The sequence below is a fragment of the Strix aluco genome, chromosome 2, assembly GCF_031877795.1.
Source record: "Strix aluco isolate bStrAlu1 chromosome 2, bStrAlu1.hap1, whole genome shotgun sequence".
In the NCBI taxonomy this organism is placed as follows: Eukaryota; Metazoa; Chordata; class Aves; order Strigiformes; family Strigidae; genus Strix; species Strix aluco.
This window is the reverse complement of record NC_133932.1, coordinates 71,401,941-71,429,038: the sequence shown is the minus strand read 5'-3', so window position 1 is coordinate 71,429,038 and position 27,098 is coordinate 71,401,941. Positions and strand designations below refer to the sequence as shown.

The 27,098-nt window shown below is 40.6% G+C and overlaps 1 protein-coding gene across 9 annotated transcripts in view; it reads left to right on the top strand.

Moving 5' to 3' along the window:
- The first annotated feature begins 4,284 nt into the window (after positions 1-4,284).
- ATP11A (ATPase phospholipid transporting 11A) overlaps positions 4,285-27,098 on the top strand; it is a 133,235-nt gene continuing 110,421 nt past the window's right edge. For all 9 annotated transcript variants that reach the window (XR_012621998.1, XM_074815269.1, XM_074815268.1 and 6 more), the window contains exon 1: positions 4,285-4,785. Coding sequence is in view for 8 of the 9 variants with exons in the window: in XM_074815269.1 (XP_074671370.1) it covers positions 4,747-4,785 (39 nt within the window). In the remaining variant the exon portion in view is untranslated. The remainder of the gene's footprint in view (positions 4,786-27,098) is intronic.

Sequence of the window (27,098 nt, the reverse complement as noted above, 5' to 3'; positions counted from 1 at the left end):
TTCAGAAATATAATAGAGGGAGAGACACAATTAAAAAGTGATATATTTGTAGGGGAAAAGCCAGGAACACTGCAAGATAAGCGATTTCACTCAAAGCATACACCAGTTTCTCAAGCAGATGAGCTGCTTACAATTAATGTTTTTCCAATCTCTTTCATTTTCTTCTCCTCACACTGTTCTCACATATGCCCAAGTCAATTCTTACCACTTACAGTTTTTTCAAGAAGTATTTAATCACTTTGTCCAGAACTACTAGAGGTATCTAATCACTTTATCCAGAACTACTAGAAGTACATAGTCACTAACGTAATAGGAAGCAGCAATCTAAACAGGTGTTAAAAATCCTAGAATCTAGGACTCTAGTGCCTCTGATGTCTACCATATTGTTAATGTATACTATATCAGCATTGTGCCTGTGATAACTGTGGAACTTTACTGGGGCCCAGCTTTAAATCCTGCCTTTCCACCTTTCAAAGCTGAGGTGGACTAAACTGCAGAGTATCACTGCCTCAAGAAGAGGATTCAGCATGTAGTGAGCTGCTGCCCTTGGATCAGTCTCTCAACATTTTCACTGCAGTTATGAAACAGGATAACTCAATAAGGATTGCAAAGTAGCAGACAGTACAGCTGTACGTCCAAAGAGTAAACCTTTTGCACGTTAACATATTAACCTTGATGTCTAATGCTATTTAAACAATGGGTGGGATGTTTTAAACAGAGCTGTACTGATATGGTAAGTAAATCAGAAGGGATGTGAGATTCTGTGGTAAGTAATAAGCTCTAGAGCATTTGGTAATTCAGCTGGGCAGGTAGGAGTAGGCTGAGAGGCCAGTAATGGATCAGAACAAATCATTAAGCAAGAACAGGAAGGAGAAATGGAGAGTGATAGAACAGGAGGTCTAATCTGCAGTCAGAAAAGAAGCAAGAAATTTAGAAATGACAGCTAGGTCACACAAGCTAGAGACAGCATACAGGTAATTTCAGGAATTTATTTTTTAAAAAAGAAATGAAGAGTGAAATAAATGTGATGTCATATTCAAAGACAAAGGTGATTAGTTTAATAAATTGCTTAAAAGTGAAACATTGCATAATAGGCAGAACAGATCCATAACCGATATGATCAAGGTTCCTCCTTTGGCCTGACCGTTAAGTCACAATGTGACCTTTAGCAAGTCACTTCAGGCTAGATCCAATAAAGGACTCAAGCACCTTAAGCCTGACTTGGGTGGATTTGAGGTACCTAAGTCTAAAAGTATGACCTAAACAACCTGCTCAGTTGCATACTAACCCTGGAGGAGCTTGTCACTCCAGAAAGGTATATATATCTCTCTGCTGTACAGTTCTCTGCACAAACGCCACTCAGTCGGCAAGGGTGCACCATGTCAACTTTCAGCGGCCTACCAGTGCTCTTTTCTGGGCAGCATGTTTGGGTTTCCTTTTTGTGGAAATACAGGCACAAAGGACAACTAACACAGGCTGGGATTTCACCTCAATACGTGCTCAGAACCCAGCTGTACTCTTTTGCTCTCTTTTTCTTGGCAACATAGTGCCACAGGTTCAAGGGGAAGGGCAGAAAAATGGTTCAGCTCAGCTTGAGCAGTAGCCTGGAAACGGCAAACACGTATCCGAGCCCGTGTCCCTTCCCCCTGCCCTTGGCTGAAGGAGTCAGTGAGAACAAGAACCATGGTCCCCTTTCACCTTAGAGAATACAGCCAGCCTTTGCATCCACATGAGACCTACACCCATGAGTGGGCTCCAGGCTCTGGACCCGTGGAATATGTTTCTTGCGGCTCTGTCTTGCTTGCCTAAGTTGAGGAGCTCAGAAATATCCCCGTGATGATTGTGCTCTGCACTGAGCTGCTATTAACTGTTAGGGGCTCATCAGGTGAATTTCCTTCCCCTCAGAAAGTCTCTGCGTGGCGCACCAAGTAGCCGGTTCTCCAGTGGAAACAGGGTATGGCTAGTGCAGGTTTTAACCCCCGCAAATAATTACCTGCTTCTATGAAGAAATGACACTTATTTATGTAGAAAATATATGGTGGTATTTGGATGAAAGAAACTACTGGAAGTATTAAAAGAAAGAAAACCTTAAAAAGGAATTTTATGCATAATTTGAAAATTTGCTTTCATTCAGAATCTGGGTAAGAAGCAATGTTATTAAAGACGCTAGATTGATGGTAGGCATGGTTTGTCTAAAAGTGGAATAACTCCTAAAAATACTATAAAATACAAATATTTCATAGATTCTTGGAAAAGGGAATGACTAGGCAGAGAAGTATCCTAAAAATCAACTGAAACATTTCAGCTTCACAATCTGTGTATTTGACATGATCACTTTATGTTCATGAATTAGGTTCTTCTATGTTTTTTGTATAAACCAGTTTCCTAAAGACTGATGATATGCACACATAATATTATTTTAATATGTAATTGTTCATGTAAATAGATGGGAAAGTAGTTTTGTGTTAACTCATGCAGAATTGCTAATTCTGAGGAAAATTCCTGTCATTTCATAGATCCTTTAATTCTTTTCCCTTTCAGTTTCAGTGATAATTTCTTGAAAGTGAAATGTTAGTACAAAAACCTATGTTACAGAAGCTTTAGGTCTGTAAATAGGATCATGAAAACGGGAAGTGCTGCAAAATTAATATAAATTATTAGTAGTAACTAAGATTAAGAAAACTGGGTTTTAGACCAACATCACTTTAGAGTTTGAATAGCAACATTAGCTTGACCACACTGCACTTACTGCGCACTAAATTATACATTTTGCAATCTAACCAGTAATAAAAAATGCTGAACATATATAATGCATCTAAATTAAAGGTGACCTGTAAAGGATCAGTCATATGTTCTTTCTCTTAGTATCTATGTGATGATCTCAAATAGTGTAATCTCTATTTTTTCCATATATGTTAGTTGTATTAGAAATTCAGATACTCTTTGGGTTAGAAGATTTTATGGTGTCCAGAGAACTGAACTGTGACAACACAAAAATCAGACGAGCAAAAATTGCCCAGTTTTGGCCACGAGCTAGGCAATAAAGGGCAGCTGACATGATCACTGCTAAAGAAGGGAATGGATTTTCAGAAGTATAAAATGCTTTTGATTTTGTTTGCTTTTGTCAAAATTAAGCTTTTTAGTAAAATATTGAATTTTATAAAATTAATAAATTCAAATTAATTTTGGAGAAAATTTTTAGCTTAAAGTCTCAGTTTGATATTAAGTTGTACAGAATAATACACAAATTAACTGAGACTACCTACAAGATTCCTGCAAACTTGAGCGAGTCCTTTGGTATGAATGGCATGAAAACACAACAGCTGAGGAAAACAAAGGCCTTAAAGGTGTTCTTTCAGGTACCTTAAAAAAACAGGGAATAAAGACACACTCCTACTTCCCGTTGTGCACATTTTTGCCGACTTCTGCTTACCGCTTCACCTAGGACAAGCCATTTCTAGTGTTTGCAGGCTTATGAGGGCTGTAACGTTTGGGCTGCAGTCACTGGAAAGATTTAACTGTTTCTGCTGCGCTTGACAAACGGTGAAGCTCCCCCCGGTTCACAGCGGTGGTGTGTCTGGCCGCCGTGTATCCTGAACACTGCCCTTCCTCGGGCCTACGGCAACAGGCGCAGGGGCTGTGCGGAGGAGATTTTGCTTTTAATACCACTTAGACCTGCCGCGTGGTACCGGTAACAGTTATTTAAACGTATTTGTGTACACACGGCAGGAGGCGCGCCGTGCTCGGGCGGGCCGCCGCAGGTGGGTGGGCGAGCGTCCCCTCGCTCCGGGCACCGACGGGAGGCCACCTCCCGCCCCGGCTGCGGGCTCGGCGCCGGCGGGACGCCAACCCCCCCGCCCCGGAGCACCCCAGAAGGGCGCGGCGGCCGCTCCCGCTTGCCTTCTGCCTCCTCACCTCCCTGCCCCTCGCGTGGGGCGCCCGCCTCGCTTCTCCCACCCCGCGGCAGACAGCAGGGGAGCACCGGGGGCAAGGGAAGGCGGGGAAAAGGAGGTTTTTTAAAGGCTTCTCTCAGGCAGGTTTTATCCCGCTCCGCTCCGCTGGCCCCCAGGCCAGGCCCCCAGCCGGGGAGCCGTGAACGGCTGTTAACGGCGGCAGGCGTCGGAGCCCACCGCTCGTGCGGGCGCGCGGGCGCGGCGCCCCGTGTGGAAAAAGCGGGGCGCTGTGTGTGAGTGTGTGTGTGTGTGTATATGTGTGTGTGTGTGCCGGCGCGCGCATGCCCGCCCGCCCCGCGTGACGCGCGCTGCCGGGGCCGCCCGACGAGATCAAAGCGGGAGCGGCGCGAGCCGGGCTGGGGCCGGGGTCGGGCCGGTACCGGGCGGGTCCGCGCGCGTGAGGGGGAGCGGCGTGGGGGCGGCCCCCTCACCCCACCCCACCCCCCAGATAAATTCCCGGGCGGCCCGGGCAGCAGGCCAGCCCTTCCCGGGAGCCGGTCGGCTCGGCAGCGGCTGGTGGGGGCAGCAGCAGCAGCTTCCTTCCGCGAAAGTGTTGTGGCGGCAGCGGGGAGCATGAGGGGCCGCGGGGCGCCGCGCCGTAGCGGCGGCGGCGAGCGCAGGGTATAGCTGCCGGGGACGGCGGCGAGCGCCGGGCCGGGGTAACAGCGGTCTGGCGGGGCGAGCGCGGCTCTCTGCATGTGGAAAGTGAGGCGAGCCAGGGAGCCCGGCGGCACCGGCGAGCACCTGGCGGCGCGGTCCTGAGTGCCTGGGCAGCGGCGGCCGCCCGCCCGCCATGGATTGCAGCCTCCTCCGGACCCTCGTGAGCCGATACGTGAGTACCGCCGGCTGGGCCCGTCCCGGTGGGGCCCCGGAGCTGCCTCTGAGGAAGATCTCTCGGGGGCTTCACCTCACGATGCAGCTCGTACCCCAGCAGGGGTGGGGGGAACCCCCGTCGCCCGCTGAGGTGGGGGGGGAAGCGGCGGGGCTGCGAACAGCGGACGGTCGTGCGAATCTCCGCGGGGCAGCTGCATCGCGCCGTGGCCCCGGGCTCGCAGCAGGGGCTCGGTCCGGAGTTCGGCGGTCCCAGGGCTCGCACGGCGGCCGGGGCAGCCTCGGGGGCCGCTGCGCGTGGTTTTCTCTGTAAACGGAGGATGCAGCGGTTGTTCGTGGGCTCCCTGCAGCCCTCTCCCCGGGTAGTTGGCTGAGCGGCTCTCCTTCGCTAAACCAGAACGGGTTGACCTAAGTTCGAAGCAGCCTAATTTACAATGTGCTGAGATATGCAGCTATCAGGGCAGATAAAAACCCTAGGTCTTTTTTTTTTTTCTTTTTCCTTGTTGTGTTATTTCAGTCAAGCAGCGTTTTGTGGAATTGTCCAATTTAAATACACTGACGAGTGGTAGGAATAGTCTCAAGTTTTCGTAGATGTGCGTGGTAAGATTGAAACACACTAAACTTGGTGTACTTTGGGCAAAGAGAGTTCATCTTGCTTGTTGGTCAGCATGTTTCCCCCCACCCATACCGTCTGAAAGAGCAGATCAGCAGTGCGTTAGAGCGGATCCAAGGGTAGGTTGAGGTGTGTCGGTGAGTGTGAATCCGGTTTCATTGAACCCCTAACAAATGTTCAGGATAATGGCTGTAGCAAATTGGCGGAATGCCAGTAAGTGCGGGTTTACACAATGCAAGGTTTGGGAACCGCGAGCACCGGGAAACTGCAAGTTTCTAGTTTTGAGTGTAGAAAAAATTTAAAAAGAATGGGGAGAGATAACTGCTGATTTCCAAATACATACAGCTTTTTTCTCCCATGGAGGAAGTACTGTAAAGGAGGAAACTTTAATGCTCTGACCAAGCAAAAACAGTAAATACAGTCAGTTTTGTGCATGTCAGGAACTATCCCCACATCATACAGGGCGAAGTGTTTCTTCTTTTAAGTACGAACAAATTAAAATAGCAGAGATGAAAAACGGCTGGATTATTTTTTTCCTGTTTACAATTATATGGGGTGAGGAGAGAGTGGAGAGGTGAGTACTGAAAGGAGCTGTGTGTATATGGAACCTTAGAAAGTGGCCCTGGGGGAAGGAGGAAAATACTAAAAATATAATGAGGTGTAAGAGAATCAGGAGTCTCTATGGATATGCAAAGCTCAGGTGAACTGTGCTGAGGTCTGTTTGGAAGCAGGCAGGATCAGTTTGGGTGTAGTGATCTGTCAGTGCTAATCTAACTGTTGTATTCAGTTTAAGATTTTTTTTTTTTGTGTGTGTGTGCTCACATCTGGAGCCTGTACAAATAGAGCATTCATTGTGCACAGAGCATACAGAGCGCTCTAAATCTCTTCTGCATAACATTGTTGCTAACCTCTCTTTCAAAGTAGGCTTAAGTGTCAGATATGAAAGAAAAGGGCTTGAGAATAGCTACACTAGTTATTTTAAAAGATGAAGATGTACGTGAGAAGACAGTATGTTGAAAATAAGTGTTGTGGTTTAACCCCGCTGGCAACTAAGCACCACAAACCTCCTTGTTCACTCCCCTGTCCCCCAGTGGGATGGGGAGAGAATCGGGGGAAAAAATTAAAACTTGTGCATTGAGATAAAGACAGTTTAATAGGACAGAAAAGGAAGAAAATAATAATAATGATAATAAAGAAATAGAATACACAAAACAAGTGATGCACAGTGCAGTTGCTCACCACTCACCAACCAATGCCCAGCCCGTACCTGAGCAGCAGCCCCTGGCCAGCTTTCCCCCCAGTTTATGTACTGAGCATGACATCATATGGTATGGAATATCCCTTTGGCCATGTTGGTCAGCTGTCCTGGCTGTCCCCCTCCCAGCTTCTTGGGCACCTCCAACCTTCTCACTGGCAGGGCATGAGAAGCTGAAAAGTGCTTGACTTAGTATAAACACTACTTAACAACAGCTAAAAGCATCAGTGTGTTACTAACATTATTCTCATCCTAAATCTAAACCACAACACTATACTAGCTACTAGGAAGAAAATTAACTCTATCCCAGCCAAAACCAGGACAATAAGGCACTTAAAAGCTTGAGTTGTGGGCTGTCATCACCCTCCTGCACTGCTTATGAGAGTAATTCAGCAGTCTAAAAGCTAAATGAAACATTATTATATCCTCTGTGAGGAAGTGTTCCTATTTCCTAGATCACACTACTTTCTGTATTGCATGTATGCTGATAAGCTGTGTCTAGATAATTGCCTAGCTGTTCTAGGCTGCCTTGTATATTTTCACCTGTTGCTTCTTGTCCTTTTGTATTCCTTCAGTTTCTTAGTTTTGAATCCTTTCTTCTAAGGAAAGATCACTTTGAAAAAAGCTGCTGTAAGTAAGTTTGAGTTCATGATTTCAGTAAGGCCATTAAGATCTGGCAAGCTGATGCCTGTGTTGTGTGTTTTCTTTATGTTTTTTCATCTCCATGGTTCAACTATTTTTGTACAGCTACAGCAGTGAAAATGAAAATTAATAGTTTGAATGCTGGGCCTGAAACTGACTGCTGTACATGAGTAGCAGATGTGCATGTCAGCAGTATCACTCCATAGTTGTTCCCCAGCCAGGCCTCACAAGTGTGGATGTGCTTGTCTCTTTCTAAGCTGCTTTTTAATAAGGGAGACAATGCAGTGACACTTCTGCAGGAGAGCTGGAGAAGATGGGTACATTTGTGCTTATATCAAAGTAGGCTCAAGCTTGGGTTTAGTTAAAATTTATACATAAACTATTAAATGATTGAGGTCCTACAGTTATATGTTTTTGTTCTGTGAGTTGTGTCCTGGACTTGTTCAGCTGTAGGTCCTTCCCAGAGCAGAGCAGGCTGGTCTCTGGATTATCCTGAGAACCCTGGCTGATGCAGGCTGGAGATGTTGAGGTAGCTGGGAGCTCTCATGGTATGATCTTGGGATAACAAAGATGCTATGTGATGTACTGATGGAGACTTCTAATAGGATGGTTTCTAAGAGTTCTGCGTAATTCCTTTTCCTTCTCCATACTGCATGTTGTAGGACATAAAGACAGAGGTTAAATGCCAGGGTTCTTGATTGTGAAGGTCCCCCCCCCCCCGTTCCCCTTTCCATTACTGTTGTTGCAGCCACTGTCCTGAAGCGTTACAAAATAGCGCATATCTCCAAGGCCCTATGGAAGCCTGATGATGACTGGGTGCTGTCACTTCAAGTGAAGTCAGTTTCCTGGTTAGCATTTTCAAATATTTGCTGTTTTACCTGTGCTGAGTGTTGTCTTTATGTCTTCCAGGCACTGGAGAAGTTCAGTGACGTGAGTGGAATAAGATACATGTTCAGCATGCTAGTCATACTGTAGTTCATATCTCTTCACCAAGTGACGGCGTAGACTGTTAGAAGGACAGAGGCAGTGATGTCTTCCTCTTACTAAATTTCTAATCTGACATTCTATTGATCTGCTTCTTTATATTCATCCTGCAGATTTTTTTTTCTTTACTTCAGCTCTTATTTCCCCTTAACATTATTGTAGTCATACACAATTTATAGGACTGTTGGTGAAGAATAACTTTCTATAAAAAAGGTGTTTGTTTCACTGCAGTGCAGCTGACATGGAGTTTGATGTAGTTTTCAGAATGCTTTGTGATCCTGCAAGCTGAAATACAGCAATGTAGCTATAGTTACTCCTAGTCTAAGGAGATTATTCTGTATATTTTACTGCTTCAGACTGTATGAGCTATAGTAGCAGCATCTTTAATTAACAAAATAGAAACATCTTTATATACAGCTTTTCCACTGTGTGGAACCACAGAATGTGAATAAGCCTTCTACAGTAAGATAAATAAGATAAATTTTGACAACTCTATTGTTTAATTTACTTTTCCACATAATGGAAATAATGGCTTTGTGGGGGTAGTATGAGAACCACCTTGGGGGGGGTGTACTGTTTGTCACATACTCTATAAAAATATAACCTCTTTTTCTGGCTGTTGCTTCTGCATCAGACAACATGCTTATCTGTCTTCTCCTTGGATTGTTTGTGCATTTCCCAGAGGATGTGTCCTACCCCGGGGAGGGCAGCCTCACAGCCTGAGAATACAGAATTAGTGTGTACTGTCCTGTAAGTGTCATGCGGAGCCTGCTGTGTGCTCAGTAATCAGAGGAACTTGTTACCTTAATATTAAACAGTACACTATTTAGGTAAAAAACAAGCATACAATGATAGTTAAAACTGTGTCCATACAAGATTAGCTTCTGTTTCATAGTTAGATTATTTGCGACACTGTGGATATCATTAACCAATGTGTTCTGCCCATTTAACTGCGGTTGCATTAGTTTTCTTGCTGATCTTGGGGCTTCTGAAGTTCTTCCTCTTTATAGTCAAGAGATGGCTATAATCTTAAAACAAGTTTTGATGACATATTATCTTTCCTTAATAAAATGTGCATATGTCTTTTGTATATTCACAATAACTGTTTATGGCTGAATGTGGATTTGGATATTCCGGAATATTGTGGATTTGAATATATCTGGGCAATCTGGAAAAATGTCACTCTAGCATATGTTTGTTTGGACACTGAATGGTTGCTAAACATCTTGCAGCCTATGGTGACAGTCTGTTCTGTATTTGTAAGACAGCTGGCCCTCATCAGTAAATGCTCCTGCCCAGGTTGATGGCTTTGGGTTGTAGCATAAATACTACTGGGTCAGAGGTCTGTATTACTGAACAGTTTTGCCTGTATTACGTAGTATATTTAGAGATCCTGCCACTTTATTGCGTCTCCTCTTTCATGTTCTCCTATTAATTCAGGATTACAAATCTGGATGTTGAAGAATTTGTTGCCTGTGTAAATATTGCTAAATGTGTATAGTAGCAGATAAGATTTGCTTCTGGAAGGAACAGTGATTTTATTACAGCTCTGGCCTCTGGGAACCTGCTGGCCTATTAGTTCTGCATATATTTCTGAAAAATCTGTTTTGGGGAGGTGGAATAAATGACTTTACAAATGAATGCTTTATTTTTCACTTTTATAGAAGTGGGTCAACTTTAATCATAGTTTGAGAAGATGATTGACTAGCCTAACCAGGAAGTCAAGTTAGGGGTTTTTAGCAAGTTTTCTACTAAACTTCATAGCTTTTGGTCATTGGTTTAGACAATTTTGTTCTTATCGGCAGTATAATTCTTACACTGTTTTCTAACTAGATTTCCTAGGTGTTTTACTTGTGTATGTAGTCTTAGTAGACATAAATGAATATTGAGCTTCAGGGTGTTTTTCCATTTATCTAGCTTTGATACAGCAAAGGTTGATAACTGCTTTGTCCTGAATTTTGGTGAAATCGTAAGGCTCGGTGCTCTGTAATTATTTATGTCTAAAAGGGCAGTCCATTTCTCAAGTGTTTCAGATAAGCTACTGTTTTTAATCTAAGCTCAGTTAGTACATATGAGGGTATCCTTGTATTCCAGGTCTTGCTTTTGCTTGTAGTTATGCAGCTTTCTCTACGCCCTTGCAGACTGGTATCAAACTAGTATGCTGTCTAGGTGTTTCTCAGCCAGGGTGCCTGTTAACACAGGTGTGGTTTTTTTTTTTTTTCCTAGCTGTCACTTAGAAAAAGTCAAAAGTTGTTTGGGTTTGTTGTTTTTGTTTTATTTTAATTCCAGGGATATAATTTGACAAAATCTTAAACTGGTTTAAATGTCATATCAATGTGTTTATATACAGACTCTTTGTCAGCAAACTGTGCTGATTTTACAAAAAATGTTCTCAGTAGGAGCTATGTGTGTATTCACAGGTCAGCACTTAGTGACTTGTATTTCTTAAGTGTTTGTGTCTATCCATGGTATGTAATGCATTTTTGTTACCTCTTGTGCAAGTCAGTGTGTCACAATGTTTTCTTGAAACCTGAGATGCTTCCCATCTCACACCTCTGCTTCGCTGTGGGTACCAGTTCTTCCTGGTGTGGAAGGTGTGATAGAGTGTGTCTGACAGCATGAGTAACTTCTGAATTCCTGTTTCCCCAAGCACCATTGCTTTGTTATTCTCCTAATTGCCTTTTTTGTGTGTGTGTGGGAAGAGTCTGTATGGAGTGCTGCCTGCATACTTTTCAGCCTGTCATTTAAAAAAGGCAAAGTTTGAAAGCTTTGCTTACCTCAGAAGTTAATTTTGGTGAACACTGAGTGTGGCTGACAGGATTTGGCACTTCTGCAAATCTAACTAGCTGTGGTGTACTGGTAGTGATTCTTGTTGTGTTCATTCTGATATTGAAATGTATGCTTAAGATGTTTCAGTATAATCCGAGGCTCAAAAAAAGCCCAGACGCTCTTACTTTCGCCATCAATTATTTATTGCTGAGGGGCAATAAACACGGAGAATTGCATGGGCTTTTTTTTTCCCCCCCTCCCCATCAATTAGCTAATTTACATTAAGAAACATGATTTCCTTTTTCTTTTGAGAATAAACAAATGAAAATAGGACATTGTGTATGTAAAACAGCTCACTTAACGGAAGCCAGAGTACATATTACAAGCTGGTTGCTATTGACTACAAAATATTGCTCATCCGCACTCATCAGATGCTCCCTGATAGTAAAAAACATTGCTTATGGAGCATCTAAATTGTAAGAAGTATTTCAGTGACTTAAAATAGATCAAGAACTTTTGATCTTGCCATTTTTAGCATCAAAAATACTTGTCTTAGATGAGAACTGCATAGTTGCTTTTGTCTTTTGATAGCATGCTTCTTGATTATTTTTTTATTTAAAAAAATATTTAATATAGTTGTGCTTTTATGCTTTTTCTAAAGCACCACAGAATACCAATTTTTCAAAATCATTTTTGGGAATGGAAGAGGGGAGGATACAGCATAGCACACTTATAGCTTAACATCACCGTTTCTCATTCATTCTTTGCTCCTGTCATATAATAGTAATTGAAACAAGAGAAGTGACAAGGTGGAATGGGATTTTTCTGAGTCTGCTTTTTAAACCCAAAACACTTAGAAAACACTAACTGGGCTGACAAGTAAAATATCCACAAATATCATAGCTGGCTACTGTTTGTGCTGTTGTGATGGGGATAATAAACTTGTTTAACCTAACTAGGTTTAAGTGCAACTAGAAAACAGTTGTGTTTTTTGAGGATGGATGGTGAGATGCCTCCTCTGTCATGTGCAGGTGTGGCAGGGAGAGAAAACCAAAGGAGACCTGTGCCACAGTAAAGACTGTACAGATGTTTTAGCAACATGTTTAGTTTATCTGTTATGCAACTGGATTCAACTTTTTTTTTTCAGCAAAATAGCCTGCCTCTCCTCATGTAAGTCTTTTAGTCAGATTATATTTTTCCTGCATAATGCTTCTTATTCTACTGGTTTACCATTACACAGGATAATGTAGTATTTCTATTTGTGTAATTGTCAAGGGACATTTCAGTTGAAGTTCATCCTGAGCTATGAGGCAGAATGACACTGGAATGCTATTATCTTCTCTGCTATAATTGCCATGGCAACAGCTGCAGGTAGACAAGGCAAACCAAGAATTCTTTTCTCTATATCATACAGACACCAGTTGTTGGTTTTTTTTTTTCTTCTCTCAGTAACAACTCTGAGAAGCCTGTGGCACAAAGATGCTCTGAGTCATTATGAAAAGTGTTTTGGTGTTTTGTGTTTTTTTTTTTTTTTTTTTCCCCAATTTAACTTTGATTTCAATTTTGTAAGTCTTGGGTATTTGTGATACTATATTAAAAATGCACTCTTTCTACGAAGAAACTGCCAGTCTATCCTGGATTGTTCTAGGAGGCTGACGAGATCAGCCAGTGGCTGGGGAGTTTATTTGGAACATCATAGAAGACCACAGGCTGCTGAAGCACCTAAATGTCTTTGTGGATCTGACTTCAATTTCTCTGTGAATTCATATTTCCTTAGGACAGGGATGAGAGTATTAGCCAGCTCTTCCATAAAGAGAAGTTGTAAGGGTAGTTTAATGCTTCCAAGTAATAAAATCACTATGTCACAGGAAGAAAAGTGGGTGTCATTATAAGCCTGTAATGACTGTTTTAGAGTTGTGTTTTTCCTGTTACTTAAGTGTTCTACACTGCTTCTGCTACCCTGGATTTCCCCCTTTATTCCTTTATCTGCATACATGCATTTACATGTAGATGTGTGCACATGTACTTCCTGAAATTGTATGCAGTTCATTTGGCAATGTCAAGAATTATGCTGAGACTTACCAGGGATCCAGATGTGTATTGGTATTTAAAAAAAAAAAAAAAGAGGGGGGGGGGTTTCAGGGCTTCATACCAGCTCTTCTGTCTGGTTGCTGAGGTTTACTGTGAAACTGTGTTCTGAGATGCTTGTTCTTACTTATCATGGTAGTTACTACAAACACGAAAGCTTAAGGATTTGGAGATTTCTTAGGGATACATCCATTTATTCTGCTCTTCCCTGTAGACTTAATTTCCCTTTTTGAAATAGGAGACTGTTTAATTTGTTTCCTTCATTAATCATTAAACTTGTCTAGATATGGGGCAGGGTGAGGGTGGAATAGTGTTTCTTTTTCCTGGTCACACTGACTAATCTCTTTGCTTCAGTCAAAAGAGGATTTCACCTAACCTATTTTAAATAGAGGATTAAGGACAATTAGGCTCTTCCTCTACTTTGCCACTAAGATAGGATGTTGTGAAATCCCCTCATCTGCTGATGTACCAGTAAAGTTTTGCAAAATTAATGTTAATCAAAATACTTACATGCAGAAAAAGAAACTTTGTATGAAGTACTTGTCTGGAGAGAATTGTGTGGATGAACTAGGGAGAGGGAGGGAATTGAACTGTTCACCCAGTAGTTTTTTTCTCTAGGGGTTCTGATTTACATTGTGAGGTAGACACGTAGATGAACTGAAATGGATTTCTTGTTATCTGAATTGCATTAGCAACTTGCAGTTGATGCTCAGCATTTTACATAGCCCTTAACATTTTTAAAGTACTATTAATGAGTTGTTTGCACAAATGATTATAACAAACACTAGTATCCATTATCTGTGCTTGTGTAACTATTTTATGCCACTCATGATGCATATAAGTGGCATCTCTTGAGCTGACCTGAATCAGCAGTGGCATTTGATAGCTAATGTTAAACTGCTGTACTTGTCGGGAAGTCATTACAAAAGAAAACCATGACAAATACTACTGTTAATGGAACATATATGATGTACATAAGACAGTATAATGATTAATGTGAGGAGGGGAAAAAAATGTCTGTGTATTTTGGAGAAGGTTTTGCTACCAAATCCATCCTGTAAATGATACAACTGGCTGAATTCTGTGAAGTGTGGATAGTACACTGTGAAGCTACAAAGAAGACAGTTGAATGACACTTGCCTCTGAGAAGCTGCTCTTGCAATCATAAGTTTATTACTAGCAGTTGTAGGTAGGTTACTGATAATCATAGTTTATTTAGTTTTGTTTCCTGCAGAACACTAGTTGTGAAAGTTCAATCTAATCTTATCTTTGGATAATACATCTGAAGAAGACTGGTCTAGAAAAAGCTGAAGTCTATTTCATCTTATTGATGAGGTGACTTGGAATCAAATAAACTGTAATTTCTCAGACTGGCATAAACGGTGGTTCCTGAAGAAGTGGAGTGTTTGGCTCTGAGGTCCCAAAGCTGACTTCAAGGAGAGGTGTGGTCTTCTATTAAAATACATCTACTGTCTTTGCCTATGGCTTTGGTTTGACACTATGCCTCTGCATGACTTCTATCTTCAGATGTTTTTATCCTGGTACCTCTTAGGCTATCATTATGACTTTAGCTGTGTAGATAGGCCTAGTATCAAGCTGTACTGATGAGTAACAGAAATGGCATACTAATCACTGGATGCATTTTGGGTAGAGTGCAACAAATATGGAGGAAATATTGTTGGGAAAGTTGATGTCCTGCTTATTCTGCACTTTTTAAAAAATACTCTTTTTTTTTCCCAGAGGGAGAAGACATTTAAAATTTTACTGCCATGAAAGTTCTTAAAACTAGGCTGACATTTAATCTTACTATGAAATGTGCCTATGTAGAAATAGACTCTTTCATTCTTTGAAATACGATATGTATGAGAGTGGATACTGCAAAGGTAGGCTCAAAACTTTACCGACCAAGTCGTACCTAAAAGAACAGTTAACTTCTATGCTGATGTTAGCAGAAATATAATGTAAGTAAGTTTAGGCTAGACATTTTGCTTTGGTCAAAGACTCCTTACACTATAAGCAGATTTTGATTGATTAATGTTAGTGCTTTTCTTTAGTTTAATGCTCAGCATTTTCTCTGTAAACATGGAATGTACTGAAATGCTGTTATTCATTGGTGTTTTCTGTTTGTTACAGAATAGCTACAACTCCTTTCTAGTAAATCATGTATAGTTTCCTTTGATCTATCAGTGGAATTACTTTAACAGTAAGTGAGATCTTAAGAATTATCTTAAAATCTTTCACATTCTAGCCTCCTGACTACCAGTATGAACTTTGGAAATCTTGACTCTAATAAAAACCTCCTGTTCATTTAGGCTTAAAAAAAAAAACCCAACAAATTTCTTGGGTAACCTCAAGTATTACCAACATTGTCAAGTTAATCTTTAAAATCCAATATATAGGTTTTAAAATGTCTTATATGGTCTCATTTTTAAGGATGTTCAGTATTTTTATACTTTTGTACCAGATTTTCAATTCCTGGCTACCTTAAAGTAAAGCAGTTCTAGGAGTTCTAAACAAATCCACTCTTTCTTGTTGACTTCAAGCTCTTTGCAAGAGTGCGTATCTTCTGTACAACAGATGTATAGCCACTTAAATATATGGCTAGTCTTCAATATCAGTGGTGGGGGATGGGGACAGGTGGGTTAAAGCTGAGATAAGAATTTTGTTTAATGATGGTCATTGAGCAAAACTAAAAATTCTTTCACCTTCTAAGAATAAAAAAACCCAAACAAGACAAAACCAAAGCTAGCCCACAGGGTTATCATAACTTCACCTGTGAATGCTGTAGTATTGTTAATCTCTCAAACAATGTTAACTGACTGCTTAGTATTTATGGTTGTCAGGTGACCAGATGGCCTAATTTCGTAGGAGGTGCCTGTGTGTTGGCACTGAGAGGGGAAATGAAGGGAAAATGAAAAAACCTCTGTCCTCAGCCCTGAACTGCGTGATCACTTTAAGATGATTCATGAATATATTGACTCCTTGATGCTGTAAGTTTTTGTCTGACATAAGAAAGTTAAACTTCTATACTTAATGGCTGTAATGACACAGAAGCAATAGGAAAGCTTCAGATGCTTTTGTGAAGCAGTGCACAGTGAACGCAGGCAGGTATAAACACAGGTTTAAAGGGTCAATCTGGATTGTGCTTTTGCATCTCCTGTCTCTTTCAGCCCAGGAGGTCTCAAATTTGAAAGGCTTATCTTTTTTTCTTAAAGGAAAGCTCTTAAGCCCCTGACTTCCTTCTTTAGAAGTTAATAGATTACTCTTTTTACTCTGTTAATGGTATCTGCTGTAACTTGTTCAAAGAGCTTTTATGTCAGCATATATATGTAAAGTTTTTTAAAAAAAAAAAAAATACTGAAGAAATAACTTGAAGCTAGATTTCTGCTTGGCATGTAGAATTAAAATACCAGTATTCCTTTGCTATTTTCTGGCATATTATCCAAGAAATTATTATTATTTTCAGTTTAAAATACCTTGTACTTTTATACATGCATTGGCTTTTTTGCATGTTGAAAATGAGGACAAAAGCCAAACGAAGTTTGATTGAGTCATGGTTGTAGTTGAGTCATTGAGACAACTGCAAATACTTGAAAATGTTTAAGGCTAGTAAGACTGTAGCATTGGCTTTTTTTGCCTTCTCCCTCTGCCCCCAGTCAGACCACTTAATTCTGCTTATAATGAATTCTTGTGGATGCAGAATAGCAGCTGCTTGGTTATGTGGCTTTTAGCTGATCTTTGAAGAGTGTTATGATGAGAGGAAAAAATGCCACTGCACTCAAGTGTCAAATTCATATCTCTGTCTTGGAGACGCACAGGGGAGGAGCAGAAATGTGGTCTTTACAGCCCTGGACTCGAGCATAGGGAGCTTCCTGCTTGGTGCTGGTTGGTTGGATCAGCACAGGAGTGGAAAAGGGTGTTTGTGGCGCTGCTGCTGGCTGCAGGCAGCTGCATCTTGTCACTTCTTCCTTAAACTGATTAAAGGTGTGATCTGGACTTTTCTTCAGTTTCTGGTAGTATGTAGAAAAGACCAAAGCAGAAATGTTAAGTGGGCTGATGCAGTGGCTTATAGCTTTTGTAATCTGGTAAGAGCTGTCAGAGGGACTCTGGCAAGTAGAGACAGATTTGCTCTTTCTTTTCCCTTCTATTTTGGATGTGCTGCTGGCTTGTTGATAGAGACATCTGTTTTACTTTTCTCTGAGTGACAAACCATTGGGCAATGAGTGAGTATATGTGGGTGAATTCCTAAAAAGGTAACTGTTGCTCTGGGTTTGAAGCTGAAATGGGTGAAGTAGTAGCAAGTTTCACTGTGAGAAAGAATGCTGCCAAGTGCTGGGCTTCTAATAGTGCTTCTAACTGGGATGCAGTGACATCCCAGAGTGATGACTGAGTCAGGGCTGATTTGACAACTTGCTGACATCCATGGAACACTGGCTTGTTTTGTAGGTAGCATCTGGCATCAGAAAAGGAGTAATTGGGAGAGGGATGGGAGTTAACACTTCATATAAATGTCAAGACACTTTACAGTTTATCAAATGAGAAGCATTTGGGGGACTACATACTGGAGGGAATGTTGCTTAAAACCCAACCAACCAGGAAATAACTCCAGCCTTTCCTCCCCAAACTAACCCTGTCATGCACTCCCTTGTAGCACTCCTGTGTCATGTGGCTCGACCTTCCCAGAGTTCTAAGTGCAATCAAAGCATAATGACTTAGAATGGAACAGCCATTATATGTTTAGCATTTCCTCCCATGTGTCTATTAGAACATGTTTTATTGAAATCAGGATGCTAGTCAGCACAGGAATCCTATATTAAGATTGTGAAAGCCTATAGCACCCTTAACCCTTTCACAGGCGACTGTAGGAGACTGGTAAAGGAAGGTTTCTTTGGTTTAGTGAAGGCCAGTGTCAACTGCTTGAAAATAAAGATTTTTCTCTTCACGAAGACAAGGCGTACATGATCTGTTTCACTAAGGATATTTGGAATTAATTCATCCTGAAAATAGTTATTTAAACTTGGTATTTCTGAAACAGGCAGCAAAAAACATCTGCTAATGTCAGACTAGTCTGAAAATGCTTCATGTTTTTAGCTCTTTCTGTAAAAAGCAACTAGATGATCCGGAGAAATCCCTTCTAACCTGCATCACTCTGATTCTAAAATAAGAACCATTGACTTCTGCTTAACGTTAATTTAAAGGAGAAAATATTGTCTTGCCTCTTGCAGCCATCTTGGTTTTCATCTCTGAACAGATGGTAATAGTAAGACATCCTAGTTTAAAACAGGCTCTGTGGATAAAGCTGCATAACATCTTAGTGATAACCTACAGACTTCACAGATTGTTATTTGGAGCAGTAGTTATACCACTTGGTGCGTTTGTTCATTCATGCATTGACATTGCATTAATAGAGGGTCACAACAACTTCCCTGTGTTCATCTGCTCAGTAAAAACTACTGTAGGTGGAGCTGAGGCTTTAATAGCTGTGGATCTGACCAGGTTAAAGTATTTGTCCTGGTTCCTGTTTCCTTTCTAGTTAAAGAAAAACTATTGCAGTCAGCCTATACCCAGTTATTGTCATCACTTCCTACTGGCTTTAATTGTTCATGTGGCTATTCTGAAAAATTTTTCATTAAAAAGTTAATTTCTCTCAAAGTACTCAGTAATTTGTTGAGTGGTTCATGTTCCTTAATTCAGATATTCATAATATCTGAGGAAACCCTAGCCTTTGTGAAAGAGGATGGTGGTGAGTAGCTAGGTGGGGAGGGAGCTGTGGATGGGAAACTCTTCTGGAGCCTAAAGAGGCTACATGCCTATAACTTAATTTGGAAGCTCTGATGGGTAAGTGTGACCTGAGAGGCTGGAAGAGAAGAGCTTCTAGACTTTAATTAGTAACAAATAGTGTGAAAATGCTTGTGCCCTTGAGACTTAAGCTGGCTGGTGTCAGCTTTCATGACAAGATAGTTGTGTCACCATGGAGCACAGACTGTCGATGCACATGCTCTGAGAAGTTATTCTGGAGCTGCATTTAGATGTTGAAACTGTATGTGTGTTCTGTTTGAGGATGTGGGAATGGTAGCAAGAAGATATAAAATAGCATCAACTCTAGATGACCGTGTAAACAGACTTACTTATTCAATGCCATTACCATAAAAAAAAAAAAAATCTGGATCATGATAATGGTCTGTAAGCTGTCTTTGAAAGGCTTCTTAGTGGGTTAAGAGCTGACAAGAGTTCTGGAAAGATTCTGAGGCCTTAAGTTGAGTAAACAGTAATGAAGATTATTTGACTGTTTGGAAGGAAAGTATGGAAGTAAAATTCCCTTGATCTCAGTGTACCTGACTTATTGTTTTCTTAAAATAGTTTGGGGCATGTTAATGCAATGGGTTCCTATCTCTCTTTTAAAATATCAAAGAGGGAAGGAAGGTGAAAGAATATTTCACAGAAGAGAGGGAGTCCTTGGCTGAAAGAGAAGCTTGAACACTTCATATCATATGCTTGAAGTCATGTGTTGTGATGTGTCCTTCTGTGGTTTCTGAGCTGGTGGCTGAGGGAGAACAAGCTATAAATACTTCTCTGTTCTCCACTTATGTGGTCAATTTGAGGCTGGCTGGAACTTCTGTTTAGAACTTGACCACTCAATTGGCAAATTAGGCCAGCTTTCTTGCTTCCATTGGAGATTGCTCTAAAAAAAAAAAGGAAAGTGAATCTACCAGCTTAAGTGGTTTAAATTGTGAGATACACTCTTGAGGCATATTCTAAAAGATCTGGAAGCTCTGACAAACTGTTCCAGGAGGAAGACTTTTTCTTCATCTCTTTGAAGAAGATTTCTGAAGGATGAATGATATTTCTTCTACAATGGGCTCAGCCTTTCCATACATCTACATGAAACAAGTGAGTTCTTGTTCTTCACTAAAAATACTTTTCATTAGTAAATGTGTTAAAACATCTGGTCTCACCTTGCACAGTTCATCAGTGTGCAGTCTGTTTGCAGCAGCCTTTAAAACACTGGAGACATCGCTGAAAAGGCTTAAATTCTGAGCCCGGGCTCTAGTTGTAATCGATACCAGAAAGTATACAACCCTTGCTCTGGATGGTATCTAACAGCCTCACATGGGTGGCTGAAGCACTGTTTGTCCAGCTTTGCTTCTTCTGCAGGTGGTTCAGGATGCTCTGTTCTTCTGTTCACTATATCAGAATAATACACTGATCTTTAAAACCAGATGTAACCTATTCCAGTGCCTCAGTTTCCCTTTAGTGCTGCCTCAGCTAATCTTACTGTGTTTCCTGTCTCTTCTGAAAACCTATTCTTACAGGTCTCTTCTGCTCAGGTCCCTGTTTATTGTTCTGCAGTTATCCTCTTTGAGTCTGTATTCTTATGCCAGTAGGATTTCTCTGTGGTTCTTTGCCCTAGCTTGTCTATCTTCTCATATGCATCCTTTCTGAGAGGTTACATGAAATGACATAGTGAACTCCAAGTGAGGTCTCCTGGCCTAACAGAGAAATTGCCTCCCTCCTTTCCACAGTCTGATCTGGATCATCTGATCCCCAGCTGACCTTATCATCTGTTGCTGTGTGGTGGGCCTTATTCAGGAGGGATAAATTGACCCTCGCTTTCTTTCAAGATCCAACTGCTTTTGCTTGGAAAACTGCAGCCAGCAAAATGTGCTTTTGTTATCTTCCTCAAACTGAGCTGAAGCATATGATTGAAAAGATTATGCCATACTAGGTTGCTAAATATATTTTTGCATGACTTGCTTATACTAAAAAGAACAACACAATGATAGCCATCTCCAGTAATGATGGGAGTACCTTCTCTTGGTGGACATCAGTGCCAAAACTTTATTTTAGTACCTTCTCAAGTCATTAGTACAGAAAACAGTGCAGCTGTCTTGGCAGGCTGTGCTAGGAAGAGCAGTTCCTAATTTAGTGTGGGTATCTGTCTAATTGATGCATTTGGAAGTGGCAATTCAAGACTGGCAGCAAAAGAGGATTGAAAGCTGGTACCGAGCACAGTAGCGATTAGCTTGGGGTAGCTCAGGGCTACTTCATTCTTTACAATGGGGAAATGTTAGTGTGTTTGCCCTCTGCTTTCAGAGAAATGGATTGCAGAATGGTCAGTGTTGCAGCCTGGTTGCTTGTTGCTAGGAAGGGAGTTAGAAAATAAAGGCATCTTTTGAAATAGGTGCCTTGATGGCCTGAGACTGAAGGCCTTGAAACTTTGGCCTGGCCTACTAGCTAGAAAGCAAGCTTTGTACCTGGGAGAATCACCTAAAAACATTCCCAGCCAGCATTATTTTAGTCTTGTCCAGGTCTGTTTTGGAAGATTTTTGTTTATCTAAATAATGATCTCATGCTTAGGCTGTGAAGTTTTTGTGAGGGCAGTGGTTGCTACTGCTTCACTTCAAACAAAACTTAAAATCTGGAAGCTTGTTATACAGGCACATGGTTTGCAGGAGATTGGGATACTTAATACTGTCTTCTAACGCTTTTGTAGAGAGAGCAAGTGACTGAAGGAAGTGTGTTCCTTTGGCCTCTTACTGGAGACTTGCTGAGAAAAATCGTTGCATCTCAGTGTGTGCCGAGTCCTGCCAGAAACCAGCTGTTGCAGTGATTACTGCTGCAGCACAAGCTGGAGCTCTGTCGATTGGGATAGGCAGTTGTGCTTTTAAATCTGAAAGTTGCAGTGGGATTGCTAGGTCTCATCACTGTGCTGTGTGCCTGTTGCTTTGAGATACGGTTATAGGACTACTGCCAGGACAGCTATGTAAAAGCTTGGTGAAACAATAGCTTTAACGTAAGGTTGAAACTTTCCTTCAGTGACAGGGGATGAGGTACTGAAGATAGTGTGTCACTTTAAGGTCCCTGCATTCAGTGTCATATTATGGGTTGTCTTGTGGATGTTAAACTCCTAGTTAGATTCGTTAGTTTTGCTATTCTGAAGGTAGAATTGTTGCTGACAGAGGGGATGGATGGATAGATATACTTTCATTGCATACATAAGGCTGATAAAGCATACATGAAGTTGGTAAATGCTTGTGACCTTTGTAGGTTTGTAACATACACTGATGGAAAGCTGTATGGGGAAACCAAGTTGGTTGTCTTTTTGCTTCACTAAAAATGCTTACTTAAATTTTTTCAGGTAGTGACAAATGTCCATTTTATGGAAAACTACTTGACGAATGTTGACCTTAAAGCAAAGGGTTAAGCTGTCTTGTGAGGCTGCTTTTTGTCCTGGAAAGAATCAGCAGTGAAAGTTAGGCTGTCAGCTTTATTTTCATTTCCTAACTATTGTCTGCTTGCCAGCATCTTTTAAATGTTTTAAATGTAGCTTTTGTATTTTTTCTAATGCATAATGTTTGTATGCAGTGTTTCTTGTGATGATGCCAGAACAGCCATATAGTAAATATTTAATAAGAGTAGTAAAGATTTCTTGTTCTCAACGGGCTAAAATCCTGATCTAAAGGAAATGAAATTGCCATTCTAAATTATTTATGAAATGCTGTGCATGAGGAGATTGGGTTTGTTTGGTTTATGATACATAGATGGAAGGAGTAATGGTCTCAGTTTAGTTAAGAGATAAATAGTAGATTTTAAGCATGATAAAGATCTAAGTAATCCCATTTTTCTGGCTGTGGGTGATATATCTTCATCAAAGGTGGTAGCTGTAGCACAAGTTGGATGTTGGAAATTCTTCTGTTGCTCCATCCTTCAGCTGACTCAATTTTAAGAGAGCTTGCTTCGTAATCCTTTTTCTGAAAAGCATGAGTTGTTTGCTTGAAAGTTTTAACAATGTAACTGTCACTTTTTTAACAAATTTAATTTTTAAGATGCTAGACATGGCTTATTGACTCTCATGGGAACATGAATTTCCCTTGTGATTTACTAGTGTTTAAAAATGACAATGATTGTTGGTATAGCTACAACTTCAGTGTAAGGTGAAAGCATGTGAAGCAGGTGTGACTGATGCTTTGAGCATGTAACTGAACATGCGAAAAGTACTCTTTCTTCCTTGTTCAAATGCAAAAGAAAAGTATTCAAACTGGTTGAGACTAGGAAAGAAGTGAACAGAAGTAGTGAGGTGTATAAGGTAAAGGAGACCAAAACTGTTACAGAAGAAAACAACAGTGTGGGTACCTCTGTCCTGAGACTTAAAGCTTGAAGCATAAGCCCTTGGATGCTTAATGGATTGAGACACCCTGTACCTGACTCCTCTCCCCTTCACTATTACTGTTCCATTGCATGCGATGAAGAGTGATAAAAATGAGGAGAAATGTGAAGACTTCTGAAGAAGGTAGGAGTTTACCTACTTCTTCCAGCAAGGGCTAGCCGTTTGAGGTGGTAGCTGTCTGCTGACAATGTGCTTCCTTTCAGCATTACCATTTTAATAGGTGGTGGTTTTTTTGTTTCTCCTGGGGACCACAGCTCTTTTCAGGGATGATAAATCTTTATTGCAAAACGGAGTCTGTGTTAGTGATGGGAGACATGTACTGAGATGGCCTTTACCCAGCTCACAGTACGCTTATAAATGTAATCCCGGTCTAGTGAGAAACCAGTGTAGTTTTTAGAGCATTAAAAAAAGAGAATGAGCAAAACTGCCAGGCAAACAAAGAAAGGCTGTGCCTAGGAGTAATCCTTTTATAAGTAAAAAGCTCAAACATGCTTTCATCCCTCAACTCTGCAGTTTACTTTTTATGTTGGGATTTACTTCTAGGCACTAGTGTGAATTTCTTTCTTATTATGTTCCAAACAAGAATATAAGTTCCCTTTTGTAAGTTTGAGTGTATCTGGAGAAAAAGCATATACTATCTTTAAAAATACGTGAATGTGTCCAGCAACTTTTAACGTAATTATCCAAATTCACTTTTTTGCAAATGGAGAAAGATGCAGAGTTACACTCATGGAAGTTAAGCTCCATAAAATGAAGTTCCTGCTTTATATTGCATCTCAGTGGGATTGCAGTACTGCCTTCCTTTGTTTTCCTTTAAAATAAACCCATTCTAAAGCCATTACAGTGTGTGTATAGATCTGGCTGTCTGTTTTTCACTTTGTTGTAGAAGTGAGCTTTCAAAACAGTTCAAGGCACAGACATCATATTGGTCTTAAAGTAATACCACCTCTGAAAATGCTGATAATTACTCCATTTTATGAGCCTGTTATATTTCTGGTTTGGGTAAGACAGGAAGATAAAATCCTTGGTATTGAGATTGTGGGTTTTTTACATTTTAGAATATAACCTGATCTTAATAAATACACATGAATACTATGAAATATGTTACAACAACATTAAAAAATTTTTAATGATTTCTTTTTTCAGTTGGTCATTAGGTTTGGTTTAAATCTACTGTGGTTTGCTTTAGAATGTGGTGGTGAGATGAATTTAAGTGGTGGACATTATTGGATGCAAGAAATATGATGAAATAGAACTCACCTCTTTCATGGTGATAATCCTTCAATAGAAGAGGCATGAAAGCAGCTCTGCCAGTGGTATGCAATCTTTCTGCCAGCTCTTGATGTCTCTTGGGGGACTGAAATAGAGCCTGCTAGTTAACTTTCTAACAGTTGTTGTGCATACCATATTCTTAACAAAAGGCATGATAGCAGATAGGTACGTGTTAATATTGCTGGACCTGGAAAAAGTTACAGGACTTAATTTTTTTGTGTTCTGAAACATCCCATGGAATAGACTTGACACTTTCTTTTAAGCTGTCTCTTTTGGGGGGAATAAAGACATAACTGTATACTGGGTGTGTATGTATGTGTATACACACATACTTATAAAACTATTTTTGTGGAAGCAAATTGCATGCTGTGGATACCAAGGATATGGATGTTAAGAGAAGGAAATGAAGTGTGATCAAAAGGGAGATCCATCACTGTTCTAAGACTTCCTATTTTTCCTCTGAGTAGCTGTTTCTGTCTCCTTTATTTGAACGCACCAATTCTTGTGCTTCTGAAATAATTTGTTCTTTTGCCAAATAATGTGTTTGGTTTTTGTGTGTTTTCTTTTTGATCCTACCTCCCGTGTCTACTGCAGAAAAAGTAGATGGCTTAACAAAACGGCCAGTTTCTGACTCATGTCTGGTTGAATCCACTTGGGCTTTCCTCCTCTGTGTTTGAGCTTCTGAGAAACCTTTCTTTCCTGGGTTTCACGCTCAAGAGCCTTTTAGAAGCAAATGTTTGCAGTTTTCTGCTGTCCTTTCCTGTCTGCATTTTGAGACCTCTGCCAAAAAGTTCTTAGAGCATGCTCTGCTATTAGCTTGCTTTTTTGTAGGAAGGCTCATTATTACTTCCAAGTTGGAGGAAAATCCTGTATCTTATGTAGGAGCCTTCCGGTCCAGGACTGCCTTCAAAGTCTATTTACCACTTGGTAAACTAACAGCAGAATTGATCTGACTTCAGCTCTTAAGGGGTCTCCACTCTGTCAAGTTTTGAGTTTTAACCTTGAGTATACTTGTGACTGTTTGAAGTGCTAAGATGGGGTTGCTTGTAGGGAATGGAGCGTTGAAACTCTCCTTTAAGAATGAGCCAAACATAAATTCCAGTGGTCTTATTCTGTTTATATGTGGAATAACTTGAGAATATGCTCTTCTTAATGAAGCCTTCCATTTTTTTTTTTGTAAGGAGACTGATGTGAGAAAGGAACACTGAAATAAAGTACTATTCCTGCTATGTTTAACTCCTTGAAATAAGGAGAGAGAAAAATAAGAGGGGAAAATTACTAGTTTAGATAGCTTTCTGATTAGAAAGGTGTCCTAGAGAAAGGGTGATGAAGCAGATTCTTCCAAAATGGTTAATGATCAGCAAGCGGTGCTTTCAGTAGGAAGACAATCTAGAAACAGGTTGTCCATCAAGCAAATGCTTTCCTTGTAGAAGGTCTTAATACTCCTGGATATTTTTAGTTGATGACTTGCAGGCGCGGGCAGATTTTTGCGTTGTCCTTGAACTTTCTCTGTGCTTTCAGTGGTCTAATGTGGATGTGGGTCATGCACTTTTTCAATTCTGATATAATAAAAAAATTCTCATGGAAAAGTGGTAGGCAGGTGCTGTAAGAGCTGCAATTTGGTGCGGAGGAGAAGCAGGGAGAGAATGAAACTTTAAAAGTGATATAAAACAGTTGTTTGTCAGAAAATATGTTGTGGACTGGGACTTTAATTTCATACTTCAACTATTTAAAATGTTTGAAGAATTAAACACTTGTCAGTATTAATCAGTTTAAGTGTAAACTTAAAAATTAAACTGAAGAGAATGTTTAGATCCAGTTCCACAGGTTGTTTGTTAGGACACATGTTGAAAGATGCTGTTCCCTGCATGAAGAGAACTTTCTGATATGTAGAAACCTGGAAGGTATCAGGAGTCAAGAAGTGTGAGAAACTGAGAAGTATTGTTTTCCTGTTTGTTTCTGCAGAAGTCTCTGAAGGCTTCTATTGCAGCACAGTGTATTTGAAAGACACCTCCCTCATGAATACACTGTAAAGTATGTTTTGTTCTCTTGATTAGCAATATTACTGTGTACTGCAGTGCTAACATTAGACTCAGCTACTACTACAGAGATATTGATAACAGCCTAATCGGTAGAGGCAATTGCTCAGATAGTAATGACTCTTTCCTGCAGTGCCATATTTATAACATTGATGACCTAGAGTAATGTGACTCTTGGTCTGATATTGCTGCAGTAGAGGTAGAAATAAATGGAGAAGGAAGAAGGGGTTGCCTGCATAAAGAATTAGAAAATATTTTCTAAAATTGACATAAGGTTTGCTCCTCTTTGTATTTTCTGAAACTGGTGGTGTTGCTTACTACCATGCCATCCATTTAGCAAAAGGTAAATTCAGTCAAGTATGCTTAAGTAAATTGCTTGCAATTAAAATGAAGCTTTGTTAATTTTCTTGGCAGTTACTCCCCTTTATTCGGTATTACATTCTTCAAAAAGTTGTATTTTAATCTTGGAGGATAAAGCCCTCAG